Source organism: Gigantopelta aegis, chromosome 4 (genome assembly GCF_016097555.1).
Source record: "Gigantopelta aegis isolate Gae_Host chromosome 4, Gae_host_genome, whole genome shotgun sequence".
NCBI classification, from domain to species: Eukaryota; Metazoa; Mollusca; class Gastropoda; order Neomphalida; family Peltospiridae; genus Gigantopelta; species Gigantopelta aegis.
In genome coordinates, this window is record NC_054702.1 from 96,122,517 (window position 1) to 96,136,933 (window position 14,417).

At 40.0% G+C, this 14,417-nt stretch overlaps 1 protein-coding gene across 1 annotated transcript; it reads right to left on the reverse strand.

Moving 5' to 3' along the window:
* Window positions 1-2,982: 2,982 nt before the first annotated feature.
* LOC121372391 (beta-1,4-N-acetylgalactosaminyltransferase bre-4-like) lies at window positions 2,983-13,375 on the reverse strand. The gene is made up of 6 exons (XM_041498694.1): window positions 12,990-13,375; window positions 11,403-11,635; window positions 9,880-10,067; window positions 7,574-7,696; window positions 5,145-5,240; window positions 2,983-3,720 (listed from the first exon to the last, which is right to left on the reverse strand). Exons 1-6 carry the CDS (start codon window positions 13,312-13,314, stop codon window positions 3,570-3,572), a joined length of 1,116 nt encoding a protein of 371 aa, XP_041354628.1. The 5' UTR covers window positions 13,315-13,375; the 3' UTR covers window positions 2,983-3,569.
* Between the last annotated feature and the right edge of the window lie 1,042 nt (window positions 13,376-14,417).

Genomic DNA, 14,417 nt, shown 5'->3' on the forward strand with positions numbered 1-14,417 from the left:
TGTCGTCACTACATGGGCTACTCTTTCCGATTAACAGCAAGGGATCTTTTAGTTGCGCTTCCCACAGGCAGGATAGCATAAACCATGGCCTTTGTTGAACCAGTTATGGATCACTGGTCGGTGTAAGTGGTTTACACCTACCCACTGAGCCTCGTGGAGCACTCACTCACGGTTTGGAGTCGGTATCTGGATTAAAAATCCCATGCCTCGACTGGGATCCGAACCCAGTACCTACCAGCCTGTAGACCGATGGCCTAACCACTACGCCACCGAGGCCGGTTGCCCAAATTCAAATGCAGATTGCCAATAGAACGGGTTCTCGTTGACACTAACAACGTACACCATTGCGAACATACATTATATAAGCATTTATTTTCACTCCAAAATTGAGAACATTTCTGTCTCAGTTTTTGTTTGTTGCGTTACCTCTCGTGATTTCCATCTTATTCAAACCATAACCTCCCATGATTGCTATCTTATTCATAGCGTTATCTCCCGTGATTGCCATCTTATTCAAACCATAACCTCCCATGATTGCCATCTTATTCATAGCGTTACTTCCCGTGATTGCTATCTTATTCATAACGTTACCTTCTATGCTTGCCATCTTATTCATAGCGTGACCTCCCGTGATTGCCATCTTATTCATAGCGTGACCTCCCGTGATTGCCATCTTATTCATAGCGTGACCTCCCGTGATTGCCATCTTATTCACAGCGTTACTTCCCGTGATTACTATCTTATTCATAGCGTTACTTCCCGTGATTGCTATCTTATTCATAACGTTACCTTCTATTCTTGCCATCTTATTCAAACCATAACCTCCCGTGATTGCCATCTTATTCATAACGTTACCTCCTATGCTTGCCATCTTATTCATAGCCTGACCTCCCGTGATTGCCATCTTATTCATAGCGTTACCTCCCTTGGTTGCTATCTTACTAATAGCGTCACCTCCTGTGATGAACTTCTTATTCATAGCATTAAATCCTGTGATTGCCACGTTATTCATAGCGTTAAATCCTGTGATTGCCACGTTATTCATAGCGTTATATCCTGTGATTGCTATCTTATCCATAGCGTTACCTCCCGTGATTGCTATCTTATTCATAGCGTTACCGCCCGTGATTGCTATCTTATTCATAGCGTTACCTCCCGTGATTGCTATCTTATTCATAGCGTTACCTCTCGTGATTGCCATCTTATCCATAGCATTACCTCACGTGATTGCCATCTTATCCATAGCATTACCTCACGTGATTGCTATCTTATTCATAGCATTACCTCACGTGATTGCCATCTTATTCATAGCATTACCTCACGTGATTGCTATCTTATTCATATCAGATAGTAAATTTTAATTTGCCATGCAACAAAACTCATGAGCAGTGTTGGCTTTGAATTGTGCATAACGATGTGTGTGTCGTGGACATCCTTTTGGTAGCAGTCCACGATCAGTTAAAATCTAAACGACAAAACCGTAATACATGATCAGGGCCGTATCTCTGCACAGTGCAGAATCTAAAAGTCAGATATCATCCGATCGAGTTATGTTGGGTTATGTGTCACGCCAATAACTCCACCATCTACCTTGACAATTGCATTATTTTGTTTATAGGTCTGCTCCTGTTCATTGCTGATAGCATTCATTTTTTTTTCTGAACAGTGTACTTGCCTTTGCAAAATCCATGAGGAAAATCTGGATGTACCTCACACAAGCTAACCCATGAACTGGCAGCCTATGTCTACAGGGGCGGGACGTAGCCCAATGGTGAAACGTTCGCTTGATGCGAGGTCGGTCTGGGATCGATCCCCGTCGGTGGGCCCATTGGGCTATTTCTCGCTCCAGCCAGTGCACCACGACCGGCATATCAAAGGCCGTGATATGTGTTATTCTGTCTGTGACATGGTGCATATAAAAGATCCCTTGCTGCTAATCGAAAAAGAGTAGCCCATGACGAGGCGACAACGGGTTTCCTCTCTCAATATCTGTGTAGTCCTTAACACTATGTCCGATTCCATATAACCGTAAATAAAATGTGTTGAGTGCGTCGTTAAATAAAACATTTCCTTCCTTCCTATATCTACAGTGGGTATGATCCACAGTTATGCACCACGGAGAAAGCTTCGTTAGACAGTCTACGTAGACATGGACGTTAGCTTCAAGTAGTGATCGTACATACGACAGGATTAAAGTTCCAGATGTAAAGCAATATACCAGAACAGAAACGGAGGACTTCCATCCTTCTGCAGTGTACCATAACTGTCAATCGACATGTCAGATGTAAAGCAATATAGCAGAACACAAACCGGGTGCACACCATCTGTCAATGGTTGCACACTGATCATTTGATGCTAAGTCATCTATGTATTGGCTGTATGTGATATTTAGCAAGATGAAAGGCAGATGGCAGTTATCTGATGTACATGTCTGGTTTTAAGTAATATGTCATGCTTTTAGAAAGAAGTCAATGCTCAAAATATGACATTTGGAGATAGGAAAATCTAATTAAATTACGCATTTAATGTAGCTACAACCGCAGACGGTCAGTTAATAATAATTATAAAAAAATAACAAAACATGTTCTTGAATCATTACAATACACTATTTAATGCAATATCTGTTTTAGTACACTGATCAAGGGGAAGATAGTTCTCAAAAGAAACAAACACACAATAAGGGGGCAGTCGATCAACACTATTTACATATGACCTCCAATAATGTACAATAAAGGCGATGTTTATCAGTAGCAACTGCAATGAAGACCATTCCTTTGACGTATGCCGCCCTGATTACCTCATGCTCTTTGTGGTCCAAACGGAAGGAAGGAAATGTTTTATTTAACGACGCACACAACACATTTTATTTACGGTTATATGCGTCAGATATATGGTTAAGGATCACGCAGATATTTCGATTAGCAGCAAGGGATCTTTTATGTGCACCATCCCACAGACAGGATAGTACATACCACGGCCTTTGTTACACCAGTTGTGGAACACTGGCTGTAACGAGAAATAGCCAAATGAGTCCACCGACGGGAATCGATCCTAGACCGACCGCGCATCAAGCGAACGCTTTACCACTGGGCTACGTCCCGCCCCTGGTTGCAACGGAAACATTAACTGATATTCCGAAAAACAAGATAAATATTATCATATTTTATAGTTGGAGACATATTACTGGCAACTGAGTTTAGAACAGAACACTCCGGTCAAACCCTGAGGAGAAAACAGATCTAGATCAAACCGACTCCAGGCAAGAGTTAAAGTTTGTTTTGTTTAACGACACCACTAGAGCACATTGATTTATTATATGGGAGTTTCGTACAGTATTTTATTATATGGGATTTTCGTACAGTGATTTATCATATGGGATTTTCATACAGTGTTTTATCATATAGTATTTTCGAATATTGGTTTATTAATATGGGATTTTCGTACAGTGTTTTATTGCCGAAACGTAGGAAAAAAACTATAACGAATTTGTTTTTATGTTAAGGCAATTTTTGTATAATGTGTTAAATTCAAAGTAGTTGTTCTTCCCCTGTGGAACCGTCCTCTTGACGTTACATCAGAACATGTTTATAATATTTGTCGTCTATGCTAACATATATCCATGTATACAACTGCCGAAACTCCATTAAATGACGTGTGTAAATCAAACTGTTGATTCCATCGGTTTTCATTCGTTTGTAACTGGATTCCAGCAACTGCATTCTGAAAATAGGTATAGGTATATTTTGTTATTGTCCAGAACTGTGACAGTGTAAGACCATGATATAACAATCGTGCACACAGGATAAGACCATCATACAACAATCATAGTACGGGGTAAGACCATCATACAACAATCATAGTACGGGGTAAGACCATCATACAACAAGCAAAATACGGGGTAAGACCATCACACAACAATCATAGTACAGGGAATGACCATCACACAACAATCATAGTACAGGGTAAGACCATCACATAACAATCATAGTACAGGGTAAGACCATCACATAACAATCATACATACAGGGTAAGACCATCATAGGACAATCATAGTACAGGGTAAGACCATCACAAAATAATCATAGTACAGGGTAAGACCATCACATTACAATCATAGTACAGGGTAAGACCATCACATAACAATCATAGTACAGGGTAAGACCATCGTGTAACAATCATAGTACAGGGTAAGACCATCCTACAACAATCATAGTACAGGGAACGACCATCATGTAACAATCTTAGTACAGGGTAAGACCATCACATAACAATCATAGTACAGGGTAAGACCATCACATAACAATCATACATACAGGGTAAGACCATCATGTAACAATCATAGTACAGGGTAAGACAATTACATAACAATCATACATACAGGGTAAGACCAGCATAGAACAATTATAGTACAGGGTAAGACCATCATGTAACAATCATAGTACAGGGTAAGACCATCAGAGAACAATTATGCATACAGGGTAAGACCATCATGTAACAAGCAAAGTAAGGGTAAGACCATCACATAAAAATCATACATACAGGGTAAGACCAGCATAGAACAATTATAGTACAGGGTAAGACCATCATGTAACAATCATAGTACAGGGTAAGACCATCAGAGAACAATTATGCATACAGGGTAAGACCATCATGTAACAAGCAAAGTAAGGGTAAGACCATCACATAAAAATCATACATACAGGGTAAGACCATCATGTAACAATCATAGTACAGGGTAAGACCATCACATAACAAGCAAAGTACAGGGTAAGACCATCATACAACAATCATACATACAGGGTAAGACCATCATAGAACAATCATAGTAACAGGTTCAAAGTGAACATTGTAAACCTTTTAGTATAAACCATTTTGAGTTATGTTCTTTTTGGACAAAATGTTTACTTTACTTAGTGGACGATAGAAACATAATCATCCATGTTAACTTTTGTGGGATAGGGCTATTCCACCCTTACACACATTATTTGATGTCGGGGACTCAGAAAGCCTCGGCAACGACAACAAGTTATGTACCCACGGAGAAGCAATCCTATCCCACATATTGGTACGTATGAATGCTTCTTTTAATCCTAAATAGGAAATGATTTGATGAACCCGACGCTTATTATATACTTTATATTTACCTTTCTTTATTTGGTTTGTCTTTTGCATGTCTCAAGTTTTTATAGCGCGAAATTTCCATTGGGTAGCGTTCTATATTCATTCCATTTAGCTGGACCCTGGAAGAAAAATTAAAGTTTGTGTTGTTACTATTACAGCACATTGATTTATTAATCATCGGTTATTGGATATCAAACATTTGGTGATTTTGGCATATGGTCATAACGAGAAAACCCGCAATATTTTTCATTGGTAGCAAGTGATCTTTTATATGCACCATCCCACAGACAGGATAGCACATACCACAGCCTTTGATATACCAGTCGTGGTGCACTGGCTGGAACGAGAAATAGTCCAGACCGACTACGCTTCAAGCGAGCGCTTTACCAATGGGCTATGTCCTGCCCCGGATCCCAAAAGAAGACAGATAAATTATATTAAGAAACAGCGTGTTATATTAGTTTTAAAACTGTTTGGGTGGGCAATATGCGACTATTATTTTGTTATCCCTCTTTAGCTTGTTATAGGAGTGTACAAAAACAGATTCATACAGATATATATATATATATATATATATATATATATATATATATATATATATATATATACTCAAAAGAATTTAAGGGTCAAAAATTTATAACCAAATAAGTTTCAGAGTGTATTAGATTGATGATGTAAACTACACCAATTTTTTTTTTTATTGTTCTATATTTACAAAAAACCACAAATAAACGTCACTGTATACAAGAAAGTCACATGACATGCTGTCAAAGTTGAAGGTTGTCAAACATGGATTTTACACATTAGAACATTCGTTTAATAGTGTGTGAATCCACCCCTGGCGCGAATACACTCGACACATCGTTGCCTCATGCTGTTGATCAGACGTCTGAAGAACTCTTGGGGAATGGCCTGCCACTCTGCCATAAGAAGTTGACCCAGATCATGAAGGTTGGCCGGAGGGGCATGGTTATCCCGAACTCTCCTGCCTAATTCGTCCCAGGCCTCCTCTATTGGGGCCAAGTCAGGCGAATATGCTGGCCAATCCATCCTGGCGATACCTTGTTGTCTGAGAAAGTCCGTTACCACCCTGGCGCGGTGGGGTCTGGCATTGTCATCCTGCAGAACTGCCCCGCCGCCAATCTGCTGAAGGCCTGGGAGAACCAACGGCCGGATAATCTCATTCAGATAGCGGATTCCATTCAGATTGCCATCCACCACATAGAGGGGGTCCTGTGGTGGATAGAGATGCCGCCCCACACCATGACGCTGCCACCACCGAACCGGTGACGTTGTCTAACGTTAACGTCAGCGAAGCGCTACCCAGGACGTCTGTAGACACGAACCCGACCGTCGTTGAACTGGAGACTAAACCTGGACTCATCAGTGAACATCACTCGACCCCACTGAACACGTTGCCACCGCAGATGAAGCGTGCACCAGTGACGTCTGGCCGTTCTGTGACGTGGTAGGAGTGGTGGTCGAACAGCCTGGCGACGGCAGCGTAGATTAATGGCTCTCAGACGATTGCGTATGGTTTGATCAGACACTCAAGTTCCGGTCGCAGTCCGCAGATTGTCACGTAATCGGCGTGCAGTGGTTGTGCGTTGACGTAGAGCCATATTGGTGATGTAGCGGTCCTCTCTATTTGTAGTGCTTCGGGGTCTTCCGGAACGTGGACGATTTCGAACAGAATTCGTTGCTTGGTACCGTTGCCACAGTCGGCCAACGACACTCTGACTGACACCAAGTCTCAGAGCAACATTTCTTTGCGTATTGCCATCCTGAAGCCAAACAATAGCCCTTCCTCAATCTTCGATAGTCAGTTGAAGTCATACCATTGTCGAATTTGGAGTGTGCACCGTACACGAACGCAAGCTCCAATTATACGGAAATTCAGCATTGGGAACATGGAATACACGTGCAAAGCGTGCAAATGAAGCGCTTTGTGAAAAAGCAAGTTATGGGCACTTAGCAGACCTTTCGCTTTCGCCCTAATTTACGTGCAAATGTAAGCATGTTTTCGCCATTAGAACTAGTCGACAGTGTCAATGACAATGGATTTTAATTCATTTATGGGTTGCTTAGACCCACTTTCGTCAAAATGGAACAATACCATGCGTGACATTATGGTCTACCTAATATAATTGACATTCAGAAAATAATGTCGAAAATATCGTCTGACCCTTAAATTCTTTTGAGTAGTATATATATATATATATATATATATATATATATAGTATATTTTGGGGTATTTCCTTATTGATAGAATACCCAGTACATCTTTCACTTTTACTTCTACCTGCATGCCATTACAACAAGCAGAATTTTTTTATTCTCGTCAAACTTGGCAGCATATATGTTTATTAAAACCTTATGAACATTGTAAATGTAAGAACGTTTTTAACAATGTGATTTTTACGTTCTGCGTGTCGTGTTGTGTTCGGCTTACCTGGTGGCCAGGTCATCATCCTCGCCGCCCCACCCCACGTACATGTTAGAGTAGCCGTTCACTTTCTCAAACATGTCACGACGAAACGACACCACACCTCCGAAAATATTCCTGTACGGTAAGCTGCAGTGAAAGGTAGTTAGTCATAATAAAAGTTACAACGGGTGCGTGCGTGTGCGCCTCTCTCTCTCTCTCTCTCTCTCTCTCTCTCTCTCTCTCTCTCTCTCTCTCTCTCTCTCTCTCTCTCTCTCTCTCTCTCTCTCTCTCTCTCTCTCTCGTTAAGGACCACACCGATAAGAGAATGGATATGTTTAAACAGAGTATTTAGAAACAAAGTAGTACATAAACTTGACAGCTTGCATGAAACACGCATGGGCTGTCATCTCGACAGGTGTTTTCTTGCAACACGTGTTCACACTTGGTGTTAAAAGTTTGTTTTGTTCAACGACACCACTAGAGCACATTGATTAATGAACCATCGGTTACTGGATGCCAGACAATGAGTAATTCTGACACATGGTCTTCAGATGAGACACGCTACATTTGTTTTAATTAGCAGCTAGGGATCTTTTATATTCATTTTCCCTCTGACAGGACAGCTGCAGATACCTCAGCCTTCAAACAGGGGCCGCGGAATGTGTGTGTGTGTGTGTGTGTGTGTGTGTGTGGGGGGGGGGGGGGGGGGGCAGCTGCGAGTGCCAGACCCCACAGAATGCTGGAAATGCCATATTTGAAAACTTGAATTTCAACATTTCCACTCGGGAGCATGCCCCACAAACCTGTAACAGGGCCGGGCCATTTGAGCCCTTACATTTCCCTCCCCCGGAAACATCGGATTGACAGTGCCCTCCCTTTTTAAATCACACTGACAGTGGCCCCCCACTTTGAAATACGCTCCACGGATCCAGCAAAAAGCATATATATATATATATATACTTTCCCATAAACTGGACAGTACACGCCACGGTCTTTGATAATACAAGTTGGGAGGGGGAATTGCGTTTTAGGGGGTGGGTGGGCCAGGGCGGGGCTGGGCGGGGATGTATGTACGTGCATGCATGTGTTTTTTGTTTGTTACTGTCTTGATTCTATCTCTTTAATTATCGTCGGACGAAGAAAATGGTGGGATTGTTTTCCAATTTGAATTAGGTCCGCCTTAGACTATTATCATTTTAGATTTGTGACTTTTATTTTCATTAGGACACTATTCAAATAGGCCTCCATTTTTAGACACTTTTTTTTTTATTACTATTACTTCTTTTTTCTTTTTTTTTCTTCTTTTTTTTTGGGGGGGAGGGTCAGTTATTTCAGTCTAGCTTTACGTAAATCGAAAAAAAAAAAGTACTTAGGAAATAAAATAAAATGTTCTATTATCCTGCAATTTGTAAAAAAACATCGGACAATTTATAACTAAATTAGCAATAGTCACCAATAGTGAACAATGTTGTCTGCTCATGGAGTATGAACTTATATCTTCTTGATCAGTTTACTAGTGTGAGATCAGTTTTGTACGATAAAAAACAAAGGAAAAAAAAAAGAGCCGTCAGCCGACATTCGTCACTTTAGGTGGGTAGGCTATTACTACTGTATTTATATCTTTAACAGGAAGAATTTTTTTTTTATTTAACGACGCGCTCAACACATTTTATTTACGTTTATATGGCGTCAGACATATGGTTAAGGACCACACAGATATTGAGAGAGGAAACCCGCTGTCGCCACTTCTTGGGCTACTCTTTTCGATTAGCAGCAAGGGATCTTTTATATGCACCATCCCACAGACAAGGTAGTACATACCACGGTCGTTGATATACCAGTCGTAGTGCACTGGCTGGAACGAGAAATAGCCCAATGGGCCCACCCACGGGGTTCGATCCTAGACCGACCGCGCATCGAGCGAGTGCTTTACCACTGGGCTACATCCCACCCCATCTTTAACAATGTTTTTACAAAGTCCACAGTTCGTGAACATATGGTTTTCACACATCACTCATTGACATAAAAATCGTATTAAAAAATAAAACCCCATGAAATAACCTCCTTATCCCACATGGTTTAGTGGTTAGCTGTCAGTGGTTCCTGAGAGAGAAGTTGGTGTAGTGGCCTACCCAATGAGTCATTAACACTCGCTCTGGGTGACAGTCGGCACCGAGATTCGAACCCAGTACCTACCAGCCTTACGTCCGATGGCTTGATAACTACTAGATCACATAGGGCGGTGTTGCAAATAATATGCAAGGATGATAGAGAGAGAGAGAGAGAGAGAGAGAGAGAGAGAGAGAGAGAGAGTATAATAAAAATCATACGTGTAATTAAATCTGTCAATGGATGCGGCGTGGTGCCTCGGCATCTCACTGCACGTGTACGTATTTCTGTAGTCCAGGGGGAGCAGGTCGACGTCGTGGAAGATGTAACAGTCAAAATCACACAGCCGTCGAGCCTCGACGAAACCAATGTTCTTGACCATGCCCCGATTGAAGACTGAAACTGGTGACTGAAAAACACGCACAGCGATATCTCTTAAAGGGGAGGTTTCAAAGTTGCATGTATAATGACCAGAATAACCATTCATTTTGAAATGTAAATATTAATTCATTTTTGAAATGTAAAGATTATACCTTGAATTACATGCATACCCACAAAACATTACATCCAAATAATTTAATATTTGCTACGATTTTATGGAATTTTTTTTTTTTTTGCAAACATGTGGCATCACAGTTTGAATTTGAACTGCATCTAAATATTGACAAAGAACTGACTGCTATTTTGATGAATACTTTCTACGTTCAATGGTTCTCAAGGAAACAAAGTGCTGTTAACGCACTGTGCACGTTATTTATCATAATTAAAAAAATAGCCAAATATGACAATATGACTTCAAATGAGAATGCAAGGGACGGGACGTAGCCTAGTGGTAAGGTGCTCGCTCGATCGCAGTCGGTGTGGTATCGATCCCCGTCGGTGGGCTCATTGGGCTATTTCTCGTTCCAACCAGTGCACCACGACTGGTATATCAAAGGCCGTGGTATGTACTACCCTGCCTGTGGGATGGTGCATATGAAAGATCCCTTACTGCTAATCAAAAAGAGTAGCCCATGAAATGGCGACAATATCTGTGTGGTCCTTAACCATATGTCTGACTCCATATAACCGTAACTAAAATGTGTTGAGTGCGTCTTTAAATAAAACCCCCATGTTTTTCTTTCTTTGAGAATGCACCTTTAAAGACATCGAGTTGTTGTCATTGTAAGATGTTACTGATTAATAAAATCCTTTTTAATGACTCAACTTACACATTTAATATACATGCATATATATATATATATATATATATATATATATATATATATATATATATACGATATATGATAAAAGAAAACAAGTGTACAGTATATATGTATTTAAAAACAATTTTAAGAAATAATATCCTTTTCAATCCGTTTCAATTATTCATCTTCAATCATTATATATATGTGTCTATATAGAACGATTGTGTCTGTGTATATATATATATGTATATGCATGTATATGTGTGTACACATGTATAAGAATATCGGTGTCTATATATAACGATTGTCTGTCGTTAAGAGACATGTAATAACTGATGATCTGTCTAAAGTGGCACCTAAATTGGATTCAAAATTACTAAACTACCCAACCACACAACCTACTCTTTCCACACTAGTGTGTGTATTTCAGAAACGATCGACAAACAAATGGGCGAACCTGTTCAACAACAAATGTTGGTAAAACTGAAAACACACCCAATCTTCACAACCTTCTCTTCCCACACATTTCAATAACACTGACAAACAAATGGTCAAACCTGCTCAACAACAAATATCATGTACTCAATCGTCTGACTCTTCAGCATAGGATGTAAGCAATTTAAAAGCGTCTTCAGATGGACCACCCGGTCACGGAATGGGACGATAATCGCCACTCGCTGGGACGGCGTGCACCCGACTGGTCGAAACAAGCCCCCCGGAAGTAGCCCTACGCCGTGAGCATTGCCCAGTCTCTCGAAACTCACGGATACCATCATAGTCTGAGGGGGGCCTGAAACGTTAAAATTTAAATAATAAAAACAAAATCGTTAAAGTCGCAGACCCTAGTTTGAACTCGTGAGCATAGACACTAAGTTTGGTTAAGCTACAAACTTGAACAAGACTTTATGACGTTAAAACGGGGAAATAGCCTTAAAAATAGACAAGAGCTCGTCTCCATAACCTTTACTTCTCCGGGGTGCGTACGTTTTTAAAAATATGAAAAATGCGTTTCTTGGTGACAGGGACACTTTGAATGTACGGAAATGTACAGAAATGAATAATCAAAAGTAAAACAGTACTAAAAGTAATATTTGACTTCAATGATCAATAGCGGCTCTAATAGTGAAAAACACGTCGTATGTTTTGCTTTAAAAACAGGATCTGTCACTTTAAATAACTCAAATACTACTTTTTTCTGCTTGGTATTCATGGTATCATACTGGTATAAACTGGCCAATTAGTTTTCTGTAAATGATCGACTGTAATTGTCAGAGGCGGATCTAGGGGGCCCAGGGGACCGGGGCCCCTAAATTTGAGACAGTTATATATTTTATTATATATTAATCTTAATTTTTTTACTATCCCTCTCTAAACCTTCCCCAAATTTCTTTGGTATTTCGCCTCATGTTATTGACCCCCCCCCCCCAAATGGATTTTTTGGATCCGCCACTGATTGTGTACATAAATCGTGATATTTAACGTTATCGCGGCAATGGGTGATGATGATGATGATAACTAGTTTAACGTGCCCATATACCACTAATGTTTCGAACACGCCCATCCCGAGTCCGACCTCCGATAAGATCGGTGGCCTGACTCGGGATGGAGGGGGGGGGGGGAATGGGCAGAATTTTGAAAATAGCAATTAGTGAAAAAGTTAATAGAATAAATAAAAAAAAAAATTACAAGCCAAAAATAAAAAGAATTGACTGCTCGGCCGAATATTTACATAATTTGGAGCATTTTAGAAGGACAGTCCAAAACTAAATAAGAGAAAGAAGAGAGGATCGGACTATTTAATAATATTTTTTAAAAAAAGAAGTAATTTCGACATAAAATTTTGAACGCAGATCTAAAAGTTTAAAGTCCGATCGATATGTCCACGCGAGTGGCCTCGTTAAGGCCGTTTGGGTGCACAGCTTAAAGGGACGAGATGGGTGACACTAGTTTCTTTTATGAGATTTTATTAGACAGTATTAAAATATAAACTACGACACGACAAAAAACACATAAACACAAACCTCATCAGGGCCGTACCCTGATTAAAATCCGGGCTATTTTCTGGAGTAAACACAAAGAAAAAAGTGAGATTCTCAGGGAGGTCTATAGAAAAAATAGGTCTTGGAGTTTGGACAATTACTTACCATTTTTATTGCGAACTGAAAATAATGCATCGCAGGAAGGCCATGTAGACCTATTGCTGTCGAAACTTTTACACGGAGGAGCTTTTCCTATTGTAGAAAGGAAACCAATATCCGTGTTTACAATTTCTTTACGTGTTCTAGAGTTGTAATTAGTATTGTTCTTTGCAGTTTCTCCTCGTTGTCGAGAACGGGTACTAATATCAATGGCTGAAGGTTCTAAAGTCCACAAGCTCATATCATATACAATCGTTTTAAGAAAATCCACGGCAATCACCAAAGCCATCACATATAACAAAAGCACTGTTGTTCTCACATGCTTCCCCATCTTGAACGTCGGAAGCCTTGGTTTCGTGTAATAAGCAGCGAAGAGTTTCTCGTTTTATATCAGTTGTGCAAACACCAATGACTGTAGATTTAAATACAGTGAGTATCGATGATTATCCGAGGCGGGCAATAGCAGCGATTGCTCCATTGGGTGGCTTGTACATTGTACCTGAACGACAAAACCATAATACATGGTCAGGGCCGTATCTCTGCACAATGCAGACGCAAATGGGCTTTTGGCAAAATAGTGGTTAATTTTGTGAATCTGTATCTAGTGCCTCGTCTATAGGACAGCCACTCCCGAGGAGATCCTTTACTGGAGATTTAATCCTTCTTGCACAGTCCCAAACTAGTTTTAAATCAAAACTAGCACCGAACAGAGTTCATTAGAATAAGTACAGCTGTGATGACATGCACTCATGAATCACTGTCATAACAGTGATGATATCAGGTGTTCGCGAAAGATGAGCATATCCTGCCCCACCGGTCACACCCGTCACGAGTATTGCCGCCAGAGCTGTCAAGTCTGTCACTTCATCTACAACGATGAAACAATAGTAAATGTGTAAGACTTTCACCAAAGTGATGAAAAAGTATACTAAAGTTCAAAATATGGAATAGCATCAGCCATCATTTTATTTAGTAGATATAGCCTTCAATATCTACTAATAGTCAGGGCTGTTATGTAAATTGCTAAAACAAATTTGCTACATTTTGTAAAATTTATTTTGTAGCTTCTTTGCATATCTTACATGAATAAATCCATTGTCGGCATTTTTTTCCATCATAATATTGGCGGCCATCTTGAATTAAAAATGGTGGCCATATCTGGGGTCATATCTAAACTTCTGTATGACTTAAATATTTCTCTACCTGTCCCTGTATGATATAAAACTAATTGTGTGAGTCTGTGAAGACCATATTTAGCAAACCAATATGTGTGACCATGACTTTTATAATGATAGGACGTTTAGGCGAGTAACAATATGCAGATGTAATGCAGTTTTGTTAATTTTTTGGTCTATGAACAATATATTCATTTTTATTTGCAAACATATTTCACATTTATTTGTTTAAATAACTGTCCATATATCTCGAGCTGTA